Here is a 26,351-nt window from a genome sequence, read left to right as displayed (position 1 = left end):
CCTTAAGACAGCGGCAGACATTCATCAAACGCTGCTGTGTACACATCCTGCGCTAACTTTCAAACTCTACTTGCATCATGTCCGTGCTGTGTATACACATCTGCAGATTCCACATTGTTTGTGGCTGGAGCTCCTGTGAAATCTCAAACTGAGCTAAACTATGCTGTAACGTGGGTGGGCATATTATGGGTACTGGTAAGTAAAGAGAAATAAGAAATCCCACTCGAATTAAAAGATCTAGCCACACAAATAGGAGTACCTCACATTGTTGAAATAAAATAATACAGCTGTGAGGAAACTACAGGTCGGCACTTATATGTTTATATTGTTCATGTTGGTTTTATATCGTGCACCAGAGGCGAATCGTGTGTGTGTGTGTGCTCAATGTGTGGTGAGTGGAGGGTGGTGACAGGCACGGTTAGTGTCTGTAATCCTTTTCATCACAGTAGGTGCTCATGTTGTCTCTGTGGAGAGGAACCCCTCCCTACATGTATAAGTGGATTAGGCGTTTCATGTACCTCCCTGAAGAGTTTTTATACATTACAAATATATGCTTCTGACATATTTGTAAGGATTACGCTTAGGAGGACCAGTTAAAATGTGTAAAACCAAACTTCGACATGCATGACTTCTGGTACAAAGCTTGACTTCAGTAAAATACATCAGTCACACTAATTGTGTCCCAAACATCCTGCTGCCACAGGGCTGAGGCCACCTGACCTCTGACCCCTGCATGTGAACTCTAACCCTACAAGAATGGACCATCAACTTCCGGCCAACAAACACCTGTTTGTTCCTCACGGTTAATAACACTCAGAGGAAAGGGTATGTTTTGGATTGAGTCATTATACTCAAACAGCACAAAGTGCTGATCTCCTAATCCTGTCCGCAGGGAAGGTCTGGACAGCCGCAAGTGTCTGGGCGCTGATTAGTGGTGAGCTGGGAAATGGGTAGCAGACCAGGATAAGGCTGATTTTCACTGGTTGTTGCCTGGTAATAAGCAAGCTGGTTTACATGTCCTAGCTGTTTTTGGCTGAATATAGACCAACACACACAAACCTGGATACATTTGTCTACGTGGTCCTCTTTCAGAACAAGAATAAGGTTGTACAAAATATGTTCAAAGTGAGCCCAGCTCATGAAAAAATGATGACAGCAAAAAACTGTCATCTTAGATGAATTTCAATTTTGTCAAAATGAAAACACAGACAACTGTCCAAGTATCATATGGATTGTGATACTGTACATGAACCCCATTAACAATGGTTCCCAACTCAGTCCAAACCTCCTTGGGCAGCAAATAACTCAAAGTCTCAAAACATCGGGGAATAACTGTAGGAAACCTCAGAAGAAGAAGAGATCACCCCCTGTTTTGGCTTAAGGCAAATTTATACTTTTGCACTGAACTGACGCCATAAGTGCGGCATAACTGTATGTTCTGGTGAAGCAGACTGTAACATCTGTGATTGGTCCATCGTCTCGTCCATGTCTCTCAGTGGCCAGATAAGCACACAAAACTCACGGCCTGAATCAGTAAAATGGTCGTACACAAGATCCGGCTCTGCAACGATCCTATGTGCAGAAGTACGTAGGCTGCAACCGGTGCTGCAAATGGGGGTAATGTATGGTGGACAAGGCTTATGTCATGGTTTGTCAAAGTGTTTTCAGAAGTGTACCGATTTCCAGTTGAATTTCCATCATTGAAGCAATTACCTGTCTTTAACATGAAAAACAATTGGACTAAATGGCCTCAAGAAACTATTAGCTTTCTGATGCAAGTATCAATTCTATGCCAGGTAATTTTCATGCTGGAAAAAACAAGTGAGCCTAAAAATTTACGGTATGTTTTGGTAAATGATAGGAAGTAATTTTAAGTATACACAATTTGTATTTCATGAGCTAAAACACACAAAACCACCAGTATGGCCCTTTAAGTATCGCCTAAGCTCTTCACAGTATGTGGACCCACAGCCACAGCTGACCTGTGATCCAGTCCAGTGGCAGTAACGGATGCCAAAGGCCAGTTGGAGCCGAAAACCGTCCCAGGGTTGGACAGGGTCGGAGAGGGCATTTCTTGGAGAGAGGGTGGTGTGTCGGGATGGGTGGTGCTACGGTCACTACATCACAGGGAGAAACTAGCCACCACACAAGACAAACACAAACAGGGACACCCGCTGGGCAGGCTGACGCCGCGTGCCTGTGTGGGTGCCTGCAAGCCCGGGCTGCGGCCTGGGGGGGGTGTGGGCACAGCGGCCGTGCATCCCGGTACGCACCCCATGTCGATGGGTTCACCCCAGTGGAAAGTCTGAATCAGTCTGCATGGAGCCCACTGTGGCTAACAGAAGGTAGCGATTCAACAGACCCCCCCCGCTAATGTAGCCAACACTTCCCAAGTGACCACAAGCTAAATGTATCCTCCAGGCACAGCAGAAAATAGCATAACTGTGGGGAGGGAGAAAGAGTGAGGAGAAAGAGTGAGGAGAGGAGTGGGGGGGCCTGTTTTTTATAAAGACACGAAAGTAGAGGGTTGAGAAAGACAAGGTGATGAATGGATGAAATAAGGACTGTTATTATTGTGTGACCATAAAGGAAAAACAACTTCATAAAAACAATGGAATGAAAATTATGAGCAAGATAAGGAGGAAGTCATGATGAGTGACACAAGAAGACATGGAAGGGGGGGTCAAAAAGATGGATGGAGAACTCCTGCAAAAGACTGAACGACAGCAGACAGAAATTAAGATAGGAGGAGGGGGTCTCTACAGTTCAACCACCACATATTTTCCCTCGTAAGGGATATAATTTACACAAACCCACTAAAGGTCATGAGCAGAGCATGCGGTGCCAACTCCGCCTCAGCAGCCAACACATTTTCCCCCCCATTTCTCTTTCAGTCTGTCTCTCTTTCCCTCTGTCCCTTTCTTTTTCAGCCTGTCTCTCTGAGCATCCCTTCCTTTCCATATTTTTATGGGACTTGCTCCAAATCACTGTGGATTTTAGGTTAGGAGATGCTCGTGTGTGTTCGTGTGTGTTATTCCAAGGCCATATGTCTTTTAACAATCTTGGTGTTTGCAGCATGTGGTTGGCAAGCAATGGCGTTCCACTCCTGTCTCAGTGTCTTGCATCCACTTCTTCAGCCCGGTCAAAACAGAGAGAGGTGACAGGATGAGAAGAGAATAAAGTTGGATAAAGGAAAGCAAAATGCATGGCTTTCTTGCCCGTGTTTTTTTTTTTTCAGTCCAGTGCTGATGAAAAGTTTGTTTCCCTCGCACACCACCCAAGCAGGCCAGAGAGAAAGGCCCAGCAGCTCACCAGCTTTGTCCCTTTGGCCTCCACAAGGAACAAGTGGTCCCTTAAATATTTCCCTGCAACTGGGCCTCCCTCTTTCTCCAGACTGACTTTGGTCAAACATGTTTGTCTAAGGTGCTTTGTGGAGCAGTTACTCTTGCACCCTCTCACCAAGAGCCAATCTACACAGCCGGTATATAAAGAAACCCACTGGAAAGGAAAAACAGCAGGATACAGTAAATATGTAGGTACAAAACCAGGAAGGCAAAGCAGCAGCACAATGTCCATTTTAAAGGGGACAAAGAACAGTTCCTGGAGTTGAAGGATAACGGAAATTCAAAGGGACCTGATCATTTACTATTATTTATTTAGTTAGTCATTATGCTTGTCCCACCAATCAATGAGAGTGGCACTGTGATCCATCACAAGTTAAAGTGAATTTAAACTGAACTGAACTGAACTAAGAAAGAAAGGAAAACAGAGTGGTGGAACCCATATGTGAGTTTTATGAAGTATCACCTATGCTCTGCTTGAATGCATGGCTACACAAAGACATGGATGATTAAGTCCATGTCACTCTGACTGTTAAACCCAGCAGAGTGATGATGAATGCTGTTTGGTGATGGTCTGTGTGTGCTGAAAAAGGTAAAGAAATGGCGGATCCGTCCAGGCATGTAAATGTGAGTGTGACAGCAAGTATGAAGAGGCGCGCGCATATGTGTGTGTGTGTGTGTGTGTGTGTGTGTGTGTGACTGTTAGTAGGAATGCAGCCCCTCCAGCTCACGGTTGGACTGCTGTGAGTGAGACACCTGTGCCCTACATGCCCTCATCACACACACACTCAGGCAGAATGTCCCTCATTGACGTGAATGGCATTGCAAACTCTCTTATGCCTGATGTTCACCAACACATAATTCACTGGATAATGGCCCGGGACAGAACTTTACTTTTTGGTAACTACGGAGCTACGGGTGAGAAACCTCACAAACCTTATGGGAGACAGCACACCACAGCAAAACACTCCTTCAAAACCATCCACGTGTCGCAGTATTTTTGAAAGGTTGCTAAATTAGTCTTGTAGTTTTAAAACTGTAGACACCTTAAAGTTAAACTTGAATCCTGGTTTCCTCATCATCTTTTGCTGCCATAGAAAACAAGTTTTGGACAAAAGATGGCAAGGGCACAATAGCGGTCTTATACACTCGCCGCTTCTACCTCCCACTTTTCCCCAACTCACTCCCCTGATCCCCCCCCTCACACAATGCGTCCATACAATAGCTGGCTGACTAATTGACCTTGCTGAAATAATGTTAGTTGGCCTCATACAGCGGACCTTCCGTGGATGTTAGAGATGAAGGCCCACAGAGGTTTCTTTAAGAGCACAATGACTAAAGACCAACTGGAGTTCCCCCTGAGGGTCCTCAGCCTTTTCTTCTCTTCGCCCACTCAAAGATGCTTTGCACAATGGGGAGATTTCCTGACCACCATCACCACCACCTCCTCAACTCTCCCACCAATTACATTTTGATGAAACTTTTTAATCTGCTTACACCAAGTGCTCTTTCACAGACCCCCCCCTCACACACAGCCTTGGGCAGAAAAGCAGAGGGGCCATGCAGGTGCAGAGCAGCTTTTGTTGTCATAACATTTCCATAGAGATGGATGAGATCCCAAATCTGGCGGTAATGCTGTTCAGTTCTTCTCCTCTCAGTTGTCCAGGTACTACTCACCAACATGCATGCACATATACACACATGGAGACAAACACATAACAGTTTACATGTGTTTATTTTTCCATCTCACAGTCCGCTGCATCAACACAATGAAAACATTACACACTGGGGAATTATACACACACGCACACAAGCACAGATGATGAGCAGCAGCATGCCTCAGCACTTTTCCGATTAAACTAACCGTGGCATATTACTCCTGCCTCACTGGTGCTGACATGTTTCCACAGTGTGGGCCGACAAATAGGGCCCACATGGGAAGTGACATCAGAGAGCAGCATGTGTCCCGCCTGCCACCAACCAATCAGGAAGCTTCTCTAATAAAGAATTTCCTTCTTTTTGCCCATGAGTTTTCCTTTTTGACAGCAGGGCTGCCAAAGATGGTCCCAGGATCACTGGTTTTCATCATGGAAGTCATAAAAGAGAACACAACGAGCAGACAACACACCTTGTCTGCTCTCTCTGTTAAGTGAAAGGAAAAGTCCGCTCACTCAAACTCTATTTAAACAATAAGGAAAGTCGTGCTGGTTTTGCCATAGTTCCAGATGTGCATGACTGCTGTGCAGATAATCCACAGACCAGCTACACATGGGGAAAAGTCATTGTCTGAGATATTATGATATTAACTCAGCCATCGCTATTGGCAACCGATTGGCTTCAAGTATTTGGACTGTATAGCTGGATCTGAAATGTTACAATGGCTACGTGGATCAGACGCAGAGATAATTGACTGCATGGGTGTGTATCACTTTGTAATTCATTCATGCACGATAAAATTAAGGTTGAAGGTGAATCTATTATACAGGTGGGAAATCTCTTGAGGTGTAGAAAAGATGTAAAGCATCATTAAGCTGAAAAACCAGAAATAACATTTATCCAAATCACAAAGTTGGTATAATCTTTTTAGGAATCCAGAGGACACAGCTGGACTCAGCAATTACAAGGAAACTGGTGGAACATGGAAGACAATAACTGGAATATCTTTAAGAGAGGACAACATGATGAAAACAAAACAAACCTATGGTAAGAGACTATATTTATAGTAGGAGTTTATGCTTTGTAGTAAAAAGTAAAAGTTATGAAAGTGACAGATAAGATTAAGATCAACATGTGACAGAAAGTTTAAAGCAAGCAGATCATGATCTAAGTCCTTCCCGTGTGTATTACCCATATATGTTTATATATAAAAGTCTACTCATATGAATTATGTGGACATAAACTACTCCTGCTTGTCAATGTGCATCAATATTGCAGTTTATATATTGCTCCCTTTGTACCCTCAATATTCTTTGTAATGCAATGAGGTGTGCAGTGACTGGGTGCCAATCTGCAGCAGTCCCAGAGGCAGGAGTAGAGGCCAGGCTGCGGGGCGGGGTGGGCGGGGTGCAAGGCAGAGGAAACCATCTAACTAATGGGAAACACACTTCTCTCCATCGCTCAAATCGTTCTTTGTACCACAGCAGAGAGGGGTGGCAGGCATCCAGGAGGTGACTGGCGTCCAGAAGGGAGGCATGATTTAAAAACGGGAGCTCTGCTGCGCTTCGGTTCCCGGGTCTCGTGAAAGGGACGACCATGCGTTTTATTAAACAAATACGTGTGTTGAAAGAGAGTTGTTAGGGAAGGAGAGGGGGGTATATACGAACAAGTGAGCAGAAAGAGAGTAAGGCATAGAGGACTAAAGATACAGAGTAAAGAAAACTGAAATGTAAGAGATGACATGGATAAACATAAAAGCTTGGAAAACAGTTTACAATAAATTAAGGAATTACTGTAGAACAAATGGGGAAGCATTTTCTCAGAAACTACTACAGGAAGCTCCTCCACACATACTATTCCCTTGCAGTGATGTTTATTAGCAGCATGTTTCTGAGCTGATTCCACTTTAACTCCTCTGCAAACCCAGCCTTCCTCAGACACTCAGCTACTGGATATCTACCCCAGAGAACTGGAAGAAAGGTGCTGAAATTTACTTGAGATGGCAACTAGTTTGAAGGCTTCGGGTAGTGTTTTTGTCAGTGCATTTTTATTAAGGAAATCTTTCCAGATGTTCTCGAAAATCTGCAGCTGCAAGTGTATATGGACTGCTGTATTTAAGGATGGAAAGTGAAGTCTGACACCGTCTCACACTCCAAAACTGAGACAGAGTAGAGTAATGATCCAGAAAAAGCCTTCAATTCTTGTCATTTGTGTAGTTACCTAAACATCATCAAGACATTCTCAGCTGCCATATAATGCAGAGCAGTGTCCCTTGATAACTCCTCTCCAACCTTAAAGGAAAATAAAGAAAAGTAAAGATTAATAGAAGAAGAGAAGGGGGGAGGACGGAAAGAGGTAGCTGAAGGTGGGAGGGAGAGACTTTTTCTATTTTTCCTTCTGTGGCAAGTTCACACAAAAGGGTCCTTCTGATCCCTGGAGTGCTGAGCACATACCTGCGGGATGAAATCAAAACCCTCTGTGAGTTATATTAAATATCCGCTGCCAAACGCTCTGCATTCTTCTATGTCTATTTCACCAGTTCTGAAAGGCTCCATTAAGCTCTGCTCTTAAAAAACCCCACTTAATTAGAATCCCAGACAGAAGCACCTTCAAAAACGCAGCTCCCTGATACCATTTCATCTGTGCAAATGGAAATTGGACTAGAGGTGTAATAGGTGGCCAGCTGAGGCTAAAGGAAAGGATTCACTGAAGAACAACGGCTGTATTCTGGACATGTTAATAGAGCCCATACACATTTGATCTTTTAGTTGATCAGGACTTGAAAGAGGAGCAGATGATTTCTCCGATGAGGTGCTATGGAGTAAAAGAAGGTCGAGGTTGCCACATGAGTTACCGTGAAAAGTTCATAAAAGTTATTAAGACGATATCTTCAAAAAAGACATAAGAGGGAATTTCAGAGCTCCCTCCTTCTCCGTTTTCATCCTCCTTTCCCGGTCGAACTCCCCCTCCACTGAATCACAAACTGAAACCCCAAATGACTAACAGATTCCAGACGCTGTGTTTCAACTGTCAGATCGCAGAGTTCAGGTTCTTTGACAGAGCGTGTGCGGTCACAACTTAACCCTGTCCCATCCCCCAAGGCCGTCCCAGAGACTTGACCCTGAAGATCACCTTAAGATAGTAGTTTCGTCTTTTTCTCTCCACCTTGAACACAAGATTCTGAGCTGAACCCAAACAACAAAGCTCCCTTTTTCTCTCAGAAAGTGAACTCTGAGAAAGGAGCGAGGTCAAACTATCGTTCAGACATTCTGTGGCAATTTTTTTTGGTCTGGTTTGGTTAGCAGGGCTGCAGCTGCACCTAATCCCCACAGGAAAGCCTTCAGCTGGGACTGATTTTAGAGTGCCTGGGCTAGGGTGGGAGAAAAGGGGGAACTGTTTTGTAAAAAGCTGGTTCCCTTTTGAGGAACAGGCCTCCTCTCAATCCATCTGATTAAAGGGAGTTTGGCTCAATTACACCCAATGACTGGGCCCTGCTCTCAAGCACGACCCTGGCTGGAAAACACACAGAAATAGATTGTGAGGACTCAACAGGAGTAGTGAATCTGTGCATCACACCTGAGGTCCTACCATCCATCCACTGCTAAACCTCCAGCTAACAGCACAATCTGTCAGCATTGCTTGCCTCAGAGGGACAGTTTTTTGTGTAACCCGTGACTGGTTTGGGAAAACAGTGGGGTCGGCTCTCCAGGGAAAAGCTTATGTCTTCTCCAATTGGTGGGCTGGATACTGGGGTGGGGGTGGGGGGTGGGCACCAGGTCAGAGTAATCCGTTCCAATCAGCCTCACGGCACAAAAAAGACGGGGCTGAAGAGGTACGCCAACATGAGGAGTAATGGAGGATGCGTGTGTGTGTGCGTAGATGAGTTCATTTGTTCAAGTGCTCGAGTACAAGAGCAGAACATTGGTAGAAACTGGGGACTATTACAGAGGTTAAGGTTAAAATCAACACTTTCTCTGACGTTATCATTTTACCATGTTCGAATCAGTAGCAAATGACTCAGAGAATTCACTGTCAGCTTTAGAACACAATGACAAGCTACTACACAGGCACGCAGCATTTTGACCATGGCTATTAACTCTGTGAGCGAGGTAAATCTGTATATGATGCTGCTAATGCGTGGGAGTAGAGATAATTATTATGACGTCTCAAACATTTACACGGCAAGCTGGTTGCAATCGTGCCCAGTAGTAAAGTTCAATGATTGCAGCTGGCTTTGAGGCCCCAATTAAACTCATTATTATAAATTAGCTTTTATAGAGGGACCAATGTGAGGTGAGAGAGCACACAGAGATCCATGCTGTTCTCCAGTGTCTGCAGCTTGTATGGAAAACAGGCCTGCAGTAATAGCTACCTTTACACAGTTAAAAACACCCCTTTCCATGCCTCAATTTTTCAGTCTCCATTTCAAACCCAACCGAAAAATAAACATTTCCCCCTCCATTATTCGCCATCCAAATTATATTCCACCCACAACCCCATTTTACTGGCTCATGCGCCCGGGCCTCTTTATGTTGTGACACTCCAAAGAAAACAGTCCTACTGAATGTTGTGGACGAGCACAGCTAACCTGATACAACCCAGTTCACTGCTTCAATTACACACCATGTTTACCACGGCCATTTTAATTAAAAACAGACGAGGGAAGAAAAAAAAAGAACAAATTCATCTTTATATGCATAAAATGACAGTGACGAAATGACCTTCTATGGATGTTTGACTTTAAGCTTCCTCTGCCCCTCCTGGTTTAATCTATCAAGTGCAAAGAGAATTGAAGACAAGGTCCCCTTTTGGTTAGTGCAATATGTCTTTTTCATATCCGCTTGGTCATTCACTGCTGAGCTGAAATTGAATTATCCACAGAAAACCTTCTGTGAAAACACACAACTCAGACTGCCCACTGCTGAAGGGAACAAGCTGAATGATGGAAAGTATGGTGCCTTTTATGAAGACAAAACACTGAGTCAATAGTGACTAGTGTGAGTGAAAGGCCCAGACTAGAACTCCAGATGAATACTAAAACACTGATAAAAGTAAGATAGAGTATGGAAACCTTGCCCTTTACCCAGAAAGAGGTCAGCCAGTTCTGTTATCTGTGATTGCTGATTGCAGACTACGTCTAGGAGTGATTTAGCTTTATAAGTTTATGTTTGGCCAGTGATTAGATGAATGGAGTTTAGTGAATACATTTTCCCCTTAATTTAACTTCCGAAGCCCTGTTTATTTTTGACAGTGTTTTGGATGCTTCCCACTCCAGAGATTACAAGACAAGAACATTGCCTCAGCCTGCAGCAGCAGCTGTAACAACCTGTAAAGTCCAGGAAAGACCAACTTTTAAAAAGAGCTAAACACAACTAGCAAGTGGGTGAGATTGTGTATAGTAAGTTTTAATATAAAAATTCCTGTTTATCTGGTGCAGATTAAACAGAGCATGATGAGAATGGGGGGAGGAAACCATAACTTGCTGTACCAGAGTCTGATATAGCAGCATTGCTGTTAAATTTCAAAGATATATTTGTATGGATAGATGGAAATTATTCGGGGAAGAAGACGAGTTAGATGTAAGAGGGATGAAGGCAGCAAAGAAGATGTAAGAAATTGACAATATGGGAAAAATAAAGTATGGCAGTCAAGGGCAAGGTCTCATCTGTCATGTGACTGTTACCTGTTTTATATCTGCAAGCATCTGGACGGGATGTGGCCTTGGGAATCATAGCTCTGACACACGATCCCGGCATATGATAGCATGATTGAAGTGATTTAATACGGGACATGTTGCAGACAGGTCAGCAGCACACACCCAGGCAATTATTGTACGTCCAAAGTATCAAAATACAGGAAATCAAATTCAAAGCTAATGAAAATGCATTTAATAATTCCAAGATGATGTGATTTTCTGTGGATTTGAGAATTGCGCAGACAGACTCATAGAAAACCAGACAGTGGCTGAGTAAGAAGGCGTCAGGAATGCTTTAACAGCTTGTCCCCAGATGAGCAGGACAATCCAGAAGAAATCCTCACACTGTTGGTACATTCTATTCGAGTTGTGCCATCATCACACCTACAAAAAAGTGGCTTCAGGCTCTTAAGTAAACTTCAACATTCCTCTGTCTGCAAGCTAAGGCACTCCAGGGAGACAACCCTCCTGATGAAATTAACTCATTAACACTGTGGGTTTTCGAGCACACATACAGCTTGTGTTTTGTGGGGATTTTTCCAGACATCTATTACGCATATCACAAATAACATACTTGTTTTCGGAATAATCAATAATAAAAAAAAGAAGTGCCATCAGATATGCTCCATTTCCATGAAGCAGGCTGGCACCAAACAATGCGGTGGATTCCAAAGAGGCAGTCAGACAGGCAACTATCTGTCTCACTCAAAAGAAGGAGGAAGTGGAGGAAATGGAGATGAGTGGCGAGCATGAGGGCAGAGGGAGGAGGGAGAGCGGAGGTTGTTATTTGGGACCCTGCTGTGTCAACTCTTAAATGTCTCCCTCTCTCACACACACACATTCCAAAGGGAAGGGAAAACAATGACTGCTCTCCTAAACTCATTATTTACAAAAATCTTCCTTGTATACACCTTCAAACTTGTTATTGCTGCGACCAAACATAGTCATGTACAGTACAGACTCTCAAATACCTGTGGAGTGGATCACATGTGAAGTCTGCGTTGTTGTCCACAGAAAAGGCAAAATGAACGAGCTACTCTCGCTCCTTGAGTTCTGTTATATTCATGATAATAAACTTAATCCAACTCAGCATGCTGCAAAGTCTGGTCAGTTCTGGTTTTCAGTGACTTGGCCCGCTAACCTGTTTATACTAAAATGGTTGAGCTGGATCTGACAAAAGGAACCCTCACTCCAATCCCCTCTGCTCTCTCTCTTCCTCCATCCTTCCCTTCCTCTCCTCCCTGGAGCACGGCCATGCTCCTGCTCTCTCCTCCAAGTCCTTGGCAGCCGTGTTTGGAAAAATAGGCAAATGGAGAAGGTCAGGATCAGAAATGACAGGAGGTGAGCTGAGGGGAGCAGTGTCAGTGTGTCTTCCGCTGTTGCCCGACCCTTCGTGGTGGTTATGGACAGAGAGACACAGAGCTTTTCTCTCCGCTTAAAGAGGAAAAGGAGTCTCTGCGTGTGGCTCTGACCCAGGAAATGGCAGAAATATGGAGGGACAGCGTCAGAGCCCTGGGAGGTCTGCCTGCCCGTTCAGACACACAGCCGCGAGGAAGCTTCACAGTGAGCGGAGGCCCGCCATACATCATTCCACATGAGGCAAAATGCCACACACTATCCACATACCACACACATATACTGTATGCTAAGCATGTCAAGTCACACAAAGGTGCCCTTTGTACTTTAACACACAACTCACTGACAAACATTGAAGTGAACCTGTCAGAGTCATGACTGGGTCACTCAGTTATGGTGTTGCACACTGATGCTGTACTCACCCGCTGGAGGTGCCGAGTGACGCCGAGCCGACAGAAGAGCTCAGCTTCCTGCTGTCCCAAAGCCTCACCTCTCGACTCCGGGTCTTCACCCACAATAACACCAGATGTTACAGAGGCAGACACAGAAATCGTCAACAGATTAGAAATAAAATACATACACAAAAGTAGGAGTGTTTGACAGTTATACACATGTTGCTTGTAAACATGTATTGTTTCACATACGCATATATAAACTTGTTCCCCACAAGGTATAAAAAAACACACTTCCACTAACAGGAAGGGTAGTCGCAAAATGCTTAATTCTGCCAAGACTAAAACTCAACATGTTAAAGAAAGTGGGGAAAAAATCCTGGATCTGCCCGTTTATGCAGATCTTTTCCTAGATTTAATAGGTTCTTCCTCAGGATCATGCACCAATGCTCGACAAGACTTTCATGGAAATCGGGTTAGCAGTTTTTGAGTGATTCTGCAAACAAACAAATAGCAATGAAAACATAACCTCACCATATCAAAGCCGGTGGTCAGTAGAAAGTCGTCTTTGGCCCACAGGATGCGTGAATCCTTGTTGCTCTGAAGACTCTTGGCACTCTAAGAGAAATGAGGAAGAACATGTGATTGTGGCACAACCATGAGCATCACAATTAGACAAATCAAACACAACTTACTTAATGAACCCCTAAATTCAAACATAACCTTGAGGTCTAGATAACGGGAGGGGGGTGATGAGTGCATAATTTGCAGGGAGGAAAAAAGAGAGAGGAGGGAAGACAGACGGAACTATTCTCAGATGCCACTGACAGATCCCTGTGGTTGAACAGAACAGGACTTGTCCCATGAAAGGAGCGCTTGTTTTTGTTGATGTAGCAGACAAGATGACTTCTGCCACGGGTGCAGCTTACATTACCGAACTGTGACACTGCATCTGCCTGTCTGTTCATGGAGACTTTGTTACCGTATTTCCATGGGGAGTACATGTCAAAACAGCACTGCCAGGCTTGGTTTGACAGGTGGTCCCCGAATTCAAACAACATGTTGTCAGTGGTAATGTCTTAAAAACAACTGTGAGTGTTAAAATAGGAGAACGTCTGTAAAGAAAACACGAGAAACAAGAGATGTCGGAATGTGAGTTAATTGTGCGGGGTCTTGAATTTATTGTATGCAACACTGGGATGCCATTGAGCTAAGCCATAAATGTACTGTAGTTATAGGGATAAGACAAAAAATACAAAAGACGAGACGTGATTCACAAGGCCAGCTTAAAGGTTTTCAATCGACTACTTTTAAAAGAGTGATCGCTAAGTAACATGGATTTTAAAAAGCACTAAAATCTTGCCATTTGGAGCTTATCTGTCAAGTACTTGTAATGCCTCACAGCCGCAGTCAGTTACTGAGCCCCCTGTTATCTGTCTACTAAATACTAGAGTTACACCGAGCTTTCCCAGAAGGCACGAAGGTCAACGTGGAAGATTCCATTGAACAGGAGCCGATAGCCCCTAAGCTCATTGTGTCTCCCCAAATTACCGTTGTCATTTTTATGGCCACCTCAACCCAACGGAGCGTGGCTGTGCGTCTGTGCATGGAAAGAAGACAGAGTTTGTTTTCTGCGACTTGACACTCAAAACCTTTCTACGGAGCGTGCCGCCTAATTCTCGTGTCACTGATAAATGTCTGCAGATGACAAATTGAAAAACAACTGGGGACAACTTGAGCTGCCATGTTGCACCCCTGAACACGAGGGAGATTACTTAACAGTATAACCTCTATTAACCTCCATTAACATAACGTCTCTGTCCACAGAGTACTTGGCAAAAATAAAACTGGAGCCAACAGCTGAACAAATGGGGATGAACGCATAATATTAAATCCAGTTTGTAAAGAGTATACGCATGAAGGGCAACACATGTGGGCCCTATCAATTCTAACACAAATCCCCCTTCCTTGTCTCTCTTCTGACATCACTTTATATAAATGTCTAAATCAAATGTTTGATCGGTGCTTGCTTTTCCCAAATCCTCTGCAGGGTGCTTCTAACTCAAGTACATGTGGACAATAAGTGACACACACATGTGAGGGGTCTGTGGAACCTGCAGGAGAAAATGGAGGATAAGGGTGGTGAGTTTTATTCTGTGGAACTGCAGTTTGTTTTATTTGTTTAAGAAAAAGGGAATTTAAAAACTTTACTCCCTTTCCCGTGAGGGTGCTGTAATCACATCTTATCTTATTAAGCAGATAAAGATACAGTTTTTAGAAATGAGACACCGATTTTAGGATTAGTCATTTCTTGATCAACAACCACTCGAGGCAGTGACTCAGCACATGCAGCAGTTCAACAATCATGTCCTCATATGGGCTGCGTCATATGTGCCTCTCCCAAGACTATAAGTGGCCACCTCATAATTTGTGTTTTTGTACAAATTAAATAAACAAGATACAAATCATTGAGTAAGGCAGGAATTTCTTATGCTAAGCTAATCACCTCCTGACTGTGTATAAACATGGACACTGAGTTTTCACATCCTTGCGCTATCCAGAAATAAATGCAAAATATCCTGGACACAAGTGGTGCATTATGGTCCGTCAGAGTCTGTAAAGTATACAGATCGGGATGGAGCCACGGTACAGAGGTATCACAGATACTAATTAAAACCGAACTTATCAGAAAAATGAACATTACCATACACCAGTGTGATAAGGACTACCTAAAATGATAGAAACCATCTTTGAGAAGAATTTAGATGAAGTGTACTTTGATTATTTAGTGTTTGGTACATGTCCCATCCATTAACATGGAGGAGTAGGGATTTATAGAGTCTATGCTAGTCTGAAAATTTGCCTCACATACCTCTGGTCTGTATAAACTACATGAGGTGAATACATATAAATCTTGTCTAACTGTAGGCGGGATAGAAGACGAGTATATGTCCAAAAATGTTAGCCATTTTTTGCAAAATGTTCGACTCAGGCCAAGACTCGCTGGAACATCCCTGTCAGAGAAGCAGGAATGAACCATAAATTGTAAACAGTCAGATGAATGGATGCTTATTGGCCACACTGGTGGTTCAAACTGAATTTATTGTTCAGAATCTGAGCTATGAGGTGACTTGACATTGCTCCAGGACAGTAGGTTGAGAGCCCACAGGAACACACATTTTTTAAAAGGAAATTCTCAGATGTGCACTTCTGGCCTTTTTTCACTGATGATACGTCTTTGTCCATACCAGTGTTTTATCTAACAACATCTGTATGTTATACAGATGTTTTCTGGCTCCTGGTGTGCTCCCAAATGACTTTACCCACTAAGAGGGATTAGCAAACACTCTACTGACCTGGCTCTCAAACACGTTTCTGAAGTTACGCTACCAAAGCACTGACAGAGTTGATAATAAGTCCTGGGTTGAATAAACACTTAAGTCGTGCCTGAGGATCATTTTTCAGCCAGCAGTCAGTCGTATGCCTCGTGCAGGTAGCTGACCTCATATTTCCCCTGATAAGTCCATGCAAGTTTCTCTGTTGAAAAATAGTCCAGATGTACGGGAGAAATCCAGAGTAAACTGAGACCTCGAAAAAAGCAATCGATCAGAAAAGAGCGGGGAAAGGAGAAAGATAGACTAAAGCCAGCTCTTTATAAACAGACATGGAGAGAATTCTTTGCCACGGAGCTGTTCATCACCAGCACTGGCTGATTTCCTTGCAGGGGCAAGAAGACGCCGAACTGGCACTCTGACCAAACTAGGAACAAGATGAGCGCAGACTATTTTAATCTGCCCCTGGTCTGTTTAACAATGCCCCTGCTTTTAGGAGAAACAAGTGGCGTCTGATTCATATTTCTGGCTGACAGCCGCAGGTTCCAATTGTATTCATATTACATGCAAGAGTAAACAGCCTAATCTCTGCATCAATACTTCTCACCATATTCTGCTCAGGCACAGCTGTGCTTTGAGGTTACTGCTAACATCAGCATGCTAACATTCTCACCAAGTTGATGCTACCATGCAAATTTACAGCAACTATAATGTTTATAATGTTAACCATGTTCACCAGTTACCCTGCTAACATTTCTATTTTGCACTAAACTCAAAGTACAACTGAAGCTAATGTGAAAGTTCTGCAGGAATTTGGTCATAGACAAAAATACTGGACGAATAGAAAACCTTTTATTGTATTATTAAATTACATTCACTGCTACTCCTGGTTGGTGTGTAAAATGTTGATAAAGAATAAATGAAGTAAAATAGAAAACATTGCACACAATATACCTCAGTCAAAAACTCTATATTTGTCGTGATGGTCACACTGTAGTGTATTGCAAAGTTCATTTATTCCTGGCAGCTATAGAAAGCATCAAATAAAGAAAATGTCTTGATGATGATGACGACAACTTTATGAATTTGTGTCAGACATTTCAAGAGAATCTTTCCAAAAGTTGTTGAGACAATACATTTCAATAATTTCAATCTCACGGTGGCGCTAGACAATGAGTCAGGGATCCATGACTAATAAGCAAAAATGTCAACCCTTTGACGACATTACAGGTTAAGTCAGAGGGATCATCATGTCAATAGGATTCTTTCTTCATACCATATTCTGTATGTCTGAATAGAATCTCACGAAAAACTCACCCAGTAGACTGAGACAGTTAGCATCCCTCTAGAGATGCCACCAGTTTGACTAAAAAGGCAATAAGGATTGTGCACAAGCGTCACAATGAACCCATATTCATCCTGCCCCCACACCTGGTAAAGAAAAGAGGAGAAATTTCCCCTTCAGGTGATCAATTAAAAAAGAACACTAAAAAAACAATATATCACCTTTCTGTGAACTGTTTCCGAAGCAGACAGGCTTAGTTTTGCCATTACAGCATCCCTCAGGCTTTCACTGCGCTGCCTGAGCCAGACAGCTCCAAGGCTGCAGATGAGCAAACCGGCCTGACAGACCTCTCACAGCAGACGGCTATACATGCTCCATAGATCGTACTGCCATGATGTCATCCTTCACCCTGAGCTGAAGGCACGCGCAGCTTTGAGCCTTTTAACAAAGATGTCATCGGGGCTTTGGCGGCTGGAGCGATACAAGTGCAACTGAGGATTAGGGGTCTCTGCTCACTCTTTCCCAATAAACAGCTTTCAGTTTAAGGAAGTGAGCAACACGAAACTATAACACCCCGGGGCAGCCAGAGGACACAACATCTGGACCTTGTATGTGTGTATATAAATGTTGCCAAACAGTATCTCTCCTCTGCAGTCATAAATTTAACTCAAATCCCATTCACATAGAGCCCCCACCACCTCCTCACGGCTGAACCTTACCGGCATGCTAAAAATCGATCATGGCTCAACTTAAAAAACAGGGAGAAAAGAGGTAAAAGGAAGAAAAAAAAAAAAGACAAATGTTTTCTTTAGCAGCAGAACAAAGAATCCAACCTGATGGAATTCACACAGAAGGACACAGAAAAGAGAGAAACGGTTCATGGCTTTACAAAATACGCACAGGAGGTGTAAAGAATCGGTTACCCCTGCTTGAGTGACTGGCTCCTACACAAAAATAACGGAAGGAGAGGAAATGACATCACATCTGGAAAAACAGTATTACCAACACAGGTGCATGCATGAAGATGTGAAAAACACATTTTTCCGACTACTAAATAGTGACAGTAACGGAATGCAATTAAAAGCTATTAAGAGATAAATACAAAAAAAGATCACTCTCTATAACACTTTTAAAGCTGAAACGATAGCAGACAGGGTTTAGACTCAGCTTTAATTCTGCTGGCATTGACGTAGACACAGAAAAGTGCCAGTCAGCAGTCTCGCCAATTATGGTTTTATGGGTCTATTAAATATCCTCTCCCAAAATAAACAAATGAGGATCACTCCATCTCCTTCTGTCCTTCTACCTCGGCTATTTAATTTGTGCACTTCAACAGACGGAGCGCACATCTGTGTCACTCACGGAGAATGTTGATTCACCCACCGGGACGAATATCAGGTGTCTGTGTGCACATATGGGAACTATCACAATCTCTGGATCTCTCTCTACCTCTCTTTCTGTCGTTCTTTCCACTGCTCAGTGCATCAGCTCAATAGGGGTGTAAGTATTCAACAATGAGTGGCAGCGGTGCAGAAATTAATGTAGTGTGCTGGAAGATCAAGTGCTTATTTTCCTAACCGATGCTTATTTTCCTCCAATCTTATAATATACTACAATGGCAGATCTTCCAGTTAGATAATATATGTTAACATCCTGCTGCTATACAGATGGGCGACATGACGGCTTCCAAAAAGTGAAGCCACCTGGTGGCTGGCTGCAGTGTAGGTTATAAACTCTGGCTCCTCCATGTTAGTGGATGGGACATGAGACACAATTTGCTAACACGGCTCCATTTGCAGACAAAGGAACAAGATGGCAGCGTTTGTATCCAGGATCATTTGGCTTAATTTCTAGTAAGTGGGAGGAAGCTAAGACATGTCTTCCAGCTTTATAGTATAGTATGTTTGTATGTATATACAGTATATAAACTTTTTATAATTTATAAATAGTATGGTTCAAATTCAGTTTTGCCTTCTGCAGGATTTAATGCAAATAAATCCATATAAAACAAGTTGTGGTTAGACAGAGCCATGTTAGCTGTTACCCCATGTTTCCAGTCTTGATGCTAAGCTAAGCTGCTGAGATCATTTTACATTCATCATACAGACGAGATGAGATTGGCATCAATCTTCTAATCAATTCTAAAAAAGCTTTCCCAAATGTCACAGTTTCCCATTTAAAATTCAGATTTATTTCAGATAAAACATTTGATTGCAAGATTCATTTTTCGTAAATATGCATATTTTTCCTGTGTTTGCAGGTTCATCCCTAGTTTTTGTCCCCAAGTCTCACAGATAAAGCTGCAGCCACTCATCTCTTCAACCTGCTCCTCATTTTCCCTCCTCTTTATCTTTCCATTATCCTCATCATTTTTCTCCCTTTGATTTCCCTTCCTATAATCAATAACTTTTGCCATGTAGCTTTCATCACCCCTGAAACAGACTCACTCTTAGTCTATTCATCCACGGTTAATTAGTCTTTTCAGCAATTACTGGGTTTTCTTCATCCTGTTCTGCCTTTACAGCCCATTTAAATTGTGTTTCTGACTCAGGGTTCTCTATTTGGAATCTAACAGACTTTACAGAAGCAGACAGGGTTTGAGAAATAAGATTGAAGGGGGAAACTTTTTTGGGGGGGGGGTAGAAGATGGAAATCAAACTAGCCATTTATTCTTTCATTTCCTCTGCTGCCTGTTGCAACTTTTTTTTATCCATTAATTGGAACCATCTAACATTTCACTCATCTCTTCAAAGAGTCCAGAAGCCACAAACCGTTCTCTTATATTTCCAGACTTCTCTGCTCTCTTCCTTCCTGAAGATTAAGATCCTGAAAATTCATGTGCAAGGTCAGAAGCTGGGCAGGGAGTATAAATGACAACATGGACTAAACCCTTGGATGCAGCTGTAACAGCAAGAATCTAAGTGACATAAGGGTCATACATTTGTGTCAGTGTCATGTTAATACAGAAAAAAAATCTTTTCTGTAGATGCAAATCTCAGATAAAAATACATGACAAAAAACCACTAAATATCACCTAAAAATGACTTTAATTGATTCAGCTCACAGACTGTTACTGTCATCATCCTTTTTTATATTTGCCTTGCCTGCAGTCATTCTTTCCCCCCCATCTCATTTCCTTTGTGTCAGCAAATGAGAAGCACTGTACAGGAAAAACAAGCCAACGAGACAATGAGCACGGCTACCGGGCCACGTCCACACTGCAGACACCAGGCAAGCAAGCTGCTGCTCTTGGGGAGGGTCCAGTGAAACAAATTGGATTGATCCCCAGTTAAAAATAGTGTTCGATGAGAATGGGATCACCAGAAGTGTCTGGTTATTCTTTTTTTCTACCTTTATGCTCTTCTTTCTTAATTGGAATAAGCTTGAAGGGATAAAGGTAGACATAGAGGTGGAAAACAACTATATACCCCGTATCAAATAAATCCTATATTTTCTTTACGATAAGGAGGCAGGTGCAATGCTGCCATGAATGTTAGAGTTTTATTTTGTGCCTCAGAACGACTAAATCTACTCAAGAAAACTAATGGCAAGTGAAAGTATAGATATAAAGCTATCTTCCTTTTTACACACCAAAAAAACTTCAAAACAAAAGGGTTTCGCCAACTCTATCTTCAAGAAAAAAAAACTGAACCGTATCATGAATTAATTCTCTGTGTCAATGATTACACTATTCCAGCCAACAGTACTGAGGGCTGGCTCAGCTTCTATGCTCCATGGAGACTTGTGAGAGACCGACTGCCCGCCACAGACATCACCCTGTGTTTTAAGAGGGCAGGAAAAAATACTGGCCCCAGAAATCATTCTACCCGATGGAAAAATAAATCAGGGGGGGGGGGGGGGTAGATGGGAAAGGGGGGTTTAATAAGAGATCAATCCCCTCTAGAATAGCAGATGCAAGAAGTTAAAGAAAGAAAATGCAGCACAGCCTCGAAAGGAGATCTGGGCATGTTTTGAGAATAAGATGAAGTTTGTACATGGCTAAAAATACAGGCAGGTAAATGGAGGCGCTACGGTGGCTGCCGTGCAAGAGGCCCAGCTTCCTCCCCAGTGTAGGCTTTCAAGGGCTGGCAATGTGCTACCATACGTCCACTGCTGCTATGCTCATTTGTTAGTTCCAGTTTCTTTTCTACCTTCATTAAAGATCATACAATTCCCAGATCACCCAAAGAAAAAGGCAAAAATTACTTTAAGCAGGAGATTATAGTGCCACATTTGGTTTATTAAAACTCCCATTCATGGGTATGGTCTCTATAGATACCTTCCTCACTTGCCAGAATAAGGAACAGTCACATAGTTTCCATTTTACCCACACAGCTATGACACAGGGCAGTATTGCACAACAATTGATGGTCTGTCAATTGTAAGGGAATCTTTTTAAAAGCAGACCTTTCCAGGATGTGTCAGATGGCAACGATCCATGCAAGTGAATGGCCAAAAATCAAATAACAAACACAGCAAGCACTGTATGTCCTGCCAACTGCAATTTGGTGGTGGTGAAGTAACCTTATCCGGCATGTGTGTTTGCTGAGGAATGTAAGGCAGGTGTAAAATTAATTTCCCAGTCTGACAGTGCAGGTTTCATGTAATGCACACATGATTATTTGCTCAACAGATCAAGACAAGGATCACTTGTTTTTTGTTTTGCTTTTTTTGGATGAGATACATTTTCAGACTCTTAGAGCACCCGCAAACAGGGCCAACTAAACTAATGGTGAAAACTGGAATCATGGGAAGTAAATGATGCCTCAATCACATGATATCTTGTTGTACTATTAAAGTCATAAATCATAAGGACGTCATAAAATGTTTTCCAACCACTCCTCATTAATGTTTTTGAAAACTAGGTTTCGGGTGCAGTAAGGCAGATTCTTTGTTTTGTGATTTTTGGTCAAGGCAAGGAAAACAAAACAGAAAAACTGAAGTGGTAAACACTATGATTATTGAACCACGGTGCTAATTGCTGCGTATGGCCACTGTCAGAGATCCAGGCGGCCAGTAATGTGCCAGCCCGGGCTGTGGTCACACCTCTCTGGGGCCTGGGGGACAATAGGTTGGACCCAATTGCACTGCACTTAGGAGGGACTGGCCCCAACTCCACAGTTCCTACTGGCAGCCCCCCTCCCCAGTGAAAACATATACCAAGGTTACAGAGACTCAACTTGGATCAGAGCACCATACAGAGCTAGTTGGTTCCTGGAACTACATGATTAACAGGACCGCTGAATTGCCAGAATCTACGTTTCAGTCCAAAGGAAGCACCAGAGAGCCAGAGGAGATTTCAAGTGCTTCATTTGTGATCTCTAGAGCTTTTGATGGTTATTGTGGTTGAGGTTCAAGCAATGAATATTCTCCAGATGCACTTAGTGGCTTGGTCCTTTAAATCCAAGCAGAGATTGACATTTGGGCAGGACAAGGCACAAATGACAGCAGATAGAATGATACTGCTGACGACAGCAAGAACTCTGATCTGCAGGCCTGATGAGAATCTGCACGCCAGACCTGCTCAACACACAGCTACCAATGTTCAAACTATAGGACACAACATGAAGCCCCTCAGTCCCTATGGCCTGACCCAGCCCTTCAGTGCTGGTCGTCATTTACGGCTCTTTCATAGCTGGCAATGGATACAGTTGGCTGACTTTGCTCCCTCCCTGAAACCACATCACAGAGCCTTCACATCTTCAAAGTACCCCCACGCAGTTGTGGAGAAGCATGAATTGTGCGAGTTGGGATAAGCATGTGTGCGAGGCATGTCTTGTTTATGTCGATTGTGTATAATCATGGAATCCCTTACCCTGTTTAAATACTGCAGGCTATTCCTGTGTTTTACAATCCATTCTTGATTTACTATTTGTTTGCTGTAATCAAAGTGTGAACTTTTGTATCAACTACTCAAGATGAATACTACATTTAACAGAGGAAAAACAGGTTTGGTCTGACTTTAACTGCAGAAACAGGTTTCGCCTGAGGGACATAGAAATGCAATGAGATAACTCAAGTGTGCAACATGCAACCAGTGCTGAGCCTTCTATCTTTTACACTCTAGATATCACTTCAGTGCCCACAGCCCATGTGCTGACCCCTGATATACTGTATGTGCAGCAGCAGAGCACGCTGTAGCTGACTGACAGCTTGATTAATCACCTCATCGACACTGAACTAACAAACAGCTCAATCTCCTGCCGCTGCACTCAAATGCTAAAGTTACCCCGACACTCAACAGCTTCACTCTGGGTGAACTTCTATTTAGCTCTTGCATGAAACCACAAATTGATGCGGGACCTGTTGTCCTTAGAAGCTCAATTAGCAAAAGATGAGCTAAGCTGGCTTTTGTTGGGAGAAGGATGTGGCATTTAAAAAGACATGTGCGAACCAGATTCCGGGGCCCCCTATGCTCAACTGCTTCCCTGTTACTAACTCATTATGTTATAGAGCACAACTCCTTTTCTTTGGCCTCCGACAGGAAAAACATTTATCACCAATGCAGGTATGCACACCTGTGTCCCATTGTCATAGCCTGTGGTAAACAGCAGCTGTACTGCAGTGAGTTCCTCTGAAATAACGCCTGCGAGATGCTGTGGGGGGAATCATTTTCATTGGGACTAAATTGGACCGTCTGTTAAAAACAAACTTTTACTTCAGGGTTCATAAAGTACAGGTTTTAATCACCAATATGTTTAAAAACTAATTTGAAAAAGACTGACCCCTTATTAAACTGCACTTAATCTTATTTCATTCCAATTGTTAGGATTATTACATCAACAATGCTTCCATTTATTCTCTCTCAATCAGATGCCTTCAGTGATTTATGTCTAGAATTTGAAAGATTTCATTTTGCTTTTTGAGGTTAGATCTGTTCTGCTTCTTTGCCAATTATCTCCAATTATAATCAAACTACTTTAGTTCTTTACAGAATAATTAGTTTGACTCTACACTCAACAATGGGAATCAGAGCATATAGCCAAGTGCTTTGGCTATTCCTTTTCATTACAGTTGCTAAAGACTGCTGAAATAATGGAAACTAGAAAACCATTCAGTATGATCAAGTTTGCAGATTGAGGAGACCAGGGCTGAAGTACACAGGCCATCCAGGATGATTGAAAAAACACCAGTGTTTGGTCGAGCTACGGTCAGCTGTAGCTTAACCACGGCTGGAGCCGAAAGTGCCCTTTATTTCCCTCTGAGAACTCTGAGGTTAGTCTCAGCCGTGTCTCTGGTCTTGTTCTCACTCTGTACATGGATTTATATGTACAGTAGATCTCATCTGACAAACCAACAGGTCAACTTCTTGTACATAGCATTATGTCTTTTCCAACTTAGCATGATGCCTCTCAGAGGTCTGATGCACACACTCACACCCGCTGCACACTCGTAGGGCAAACATCAAGTCACACACAAACAGCCCCTGCTGGCTTCGTCTAGTACTTGCATGCCCCAAAACCACACACTAAACCAGAGTAATTGATCATTTGTAAAAGAACATAAGGTACAAAAGATTAAAAGATAAACCAATTCACACCACGTTCTGCTGTTCTGGCTAAGACTGGATTCTCCCTGCTCTTGTAATAACTCCAGGAGTGTCAGACTTTTGCCAAGCAACTATTTGCTGTGTAGAATAAAATGGATAATATACGCATGGTAGTGCAGATGGTGTTTACAGCCTGAAAAAGGGAAGCAGAGATAAAGAAGGAAAACTGAGATGAAATCACATGGGAGCTGCGAGATGCTGAAACTGTGCTGAATTGCTGATGTTGGTGATTCAATTATGGTTACGATTAATTTCTTGCATCTATCCGTCACATTCAAAAATGATGATGCCATGATTCCAAAACAAATGATTCCCATACCAACTTGCATCATTTACCAAGTAGGAGGATTTCTTTCACTGATAAATCTTGATTGTGATCGGACAACATGTGACTGACATCTGAAGAAGAGACTAATTCCCACAACAATGAATCTTCCCTCTTGGTATGTAGGAGGAGAAAAAAATCTATTACATCTATTTTGGGTTCCAGGTGTCATCCACATGTGTGCATAGATCCCTAATTAGTTGGAACATTGGAGTTCCAGGGCACCAGGCACACTAATGAGGCCTCCGTTCACAAACAACACATGTGCAAAGAGCTCAGTCGCTGCCAGCTGGCATCCACTCTTACCCCTTTCCTGCAAGGAAGAAAATATTTCAGCGCCAGTCCTGCAACACACACCACGGCACACAAACATTGTCAGCCTGACCCAAAACCTATCCCTCATTTCAACCTTAACCTTCACTACTGACCCCAAATTTGGCTCTTCCCCAATTTGGGACATGACTTTTGTCCCCAATTGAATAAGTCGCCCCCAATTTGCTGGTCTAAAGTCTGAAATTTGTCCCTTAAAGGTCCAGTGTGTAAGATTTAGGTAAAAGGGAACTATTGGCAGAAATTTAATGTAGAATAATTCTCATGATGTTTTCACTAGTTCGTTTAATCTAAATTGAGTGAATTGTAGTTTTCTTTACCCCAGAAAAGACTCTTTATAATTAAATACTTTATATTTACATCGAGGGGACCCTCTCTACGGAGGCCGCCATGTTTTTTATATTAGTCCAGACTGGACAAACCACACACCTTTTGATTTTTTCATGTTTGGGAGGAGAAGGTGAGTACAGACACACATGAGTACAGACACACACGCAATCTGCCTTTAACCTAAAACCCTTTCAAACTTCAAATCTTCTCCTTGAAAACCTGATCCCTGGATTTCTCGACCCCCTCAGTTCCTTCTCCAGGAACCACAATGACCAACCTTCACTAAGCCACTCTTCTTTTTATACCTCGACACACAAAACATAACTCAATCATGACATCAACCCAAACCCAAGGCAGATTATCTCTATTTCCAAAGAAAACGCACACAGAGGAGCTAAGTCGTTCAAACACTGGTGGTTCCATCAACATTGAGACAGTTCAGCGAATGCAATATCCAGATTTTACACCACTGTTTTGCTGAGCTGTCTAGTGTGCAGCAAAAAATCCTGCTCCCTCATTAGGAGAGACGATTGTCGGCCATGCCAGATTTCCTACAACTTTAACCAACTCTGGCAGCGGGGAGGCCAGTAACACAGGGAGCTGAAAGATGGAGAAATAAAGGAGAAGAAAAAGGGAGAACATCTGGGCTGAGTTAACCACTGGCAATTACCAGGTCCTGATCCTTACAGGGCCCAATGGAGAAAGATACAGGCAGAAAGCAGTGTGCTTGGGGTTGATTGGGAAAGAGGGTGAGGACAGA

General features: G+C 42.8%; 1 protein-coding gene across 1 annotated transcript in view; it reads right to left on the bottom strand.

The window, feature by feature from the left end:
- coro7 (coronin 7) overlaps positions 1 to 26,351 on the bottom strand; it is a 96,498-nt gene that overhangs the window by 54,552 nt on the left and 15,595 nt on the right. Inside the window, exons 8-9 of the mRNA XM_069525243.1 lie at positions 12,975 to 13,058; positions 12,471 to 12,553 (exon numbers count right to left, since the gene is read on the bottom strand). Coding sequence (XP_069381344.1) covers positions 12,471 to 12,553; positions 12,975 to 13,058 — 167 coding nt within the window. The remainder of the gene's footprint in view (positions 1 to 12,470; positions 12,554 to 12,974; positions 13,059 to 26,351) is intronic.

Source organism: Paralichthys olivaceus, chromosome 5 (assembly GCF_024713975.1).
Source record: "Paralichthys olivaceus isolate ysfri-2021 chromosome 5, ASM2471397v2, whole genome shotgun sequence".
Classification (NCBI taxonomy): Eukaryota; Metazoa; Chordata; class Actinopteri; order Pleuronectiformes; family Paralichthyidae; genus Paralichthys; species Paralichthys olivaceus.
The sequence above is the reverse complement of the archived record's forward strand: the minus strand, read 5'-3'. Positions and strand labels throughout refer to the sequence as shown.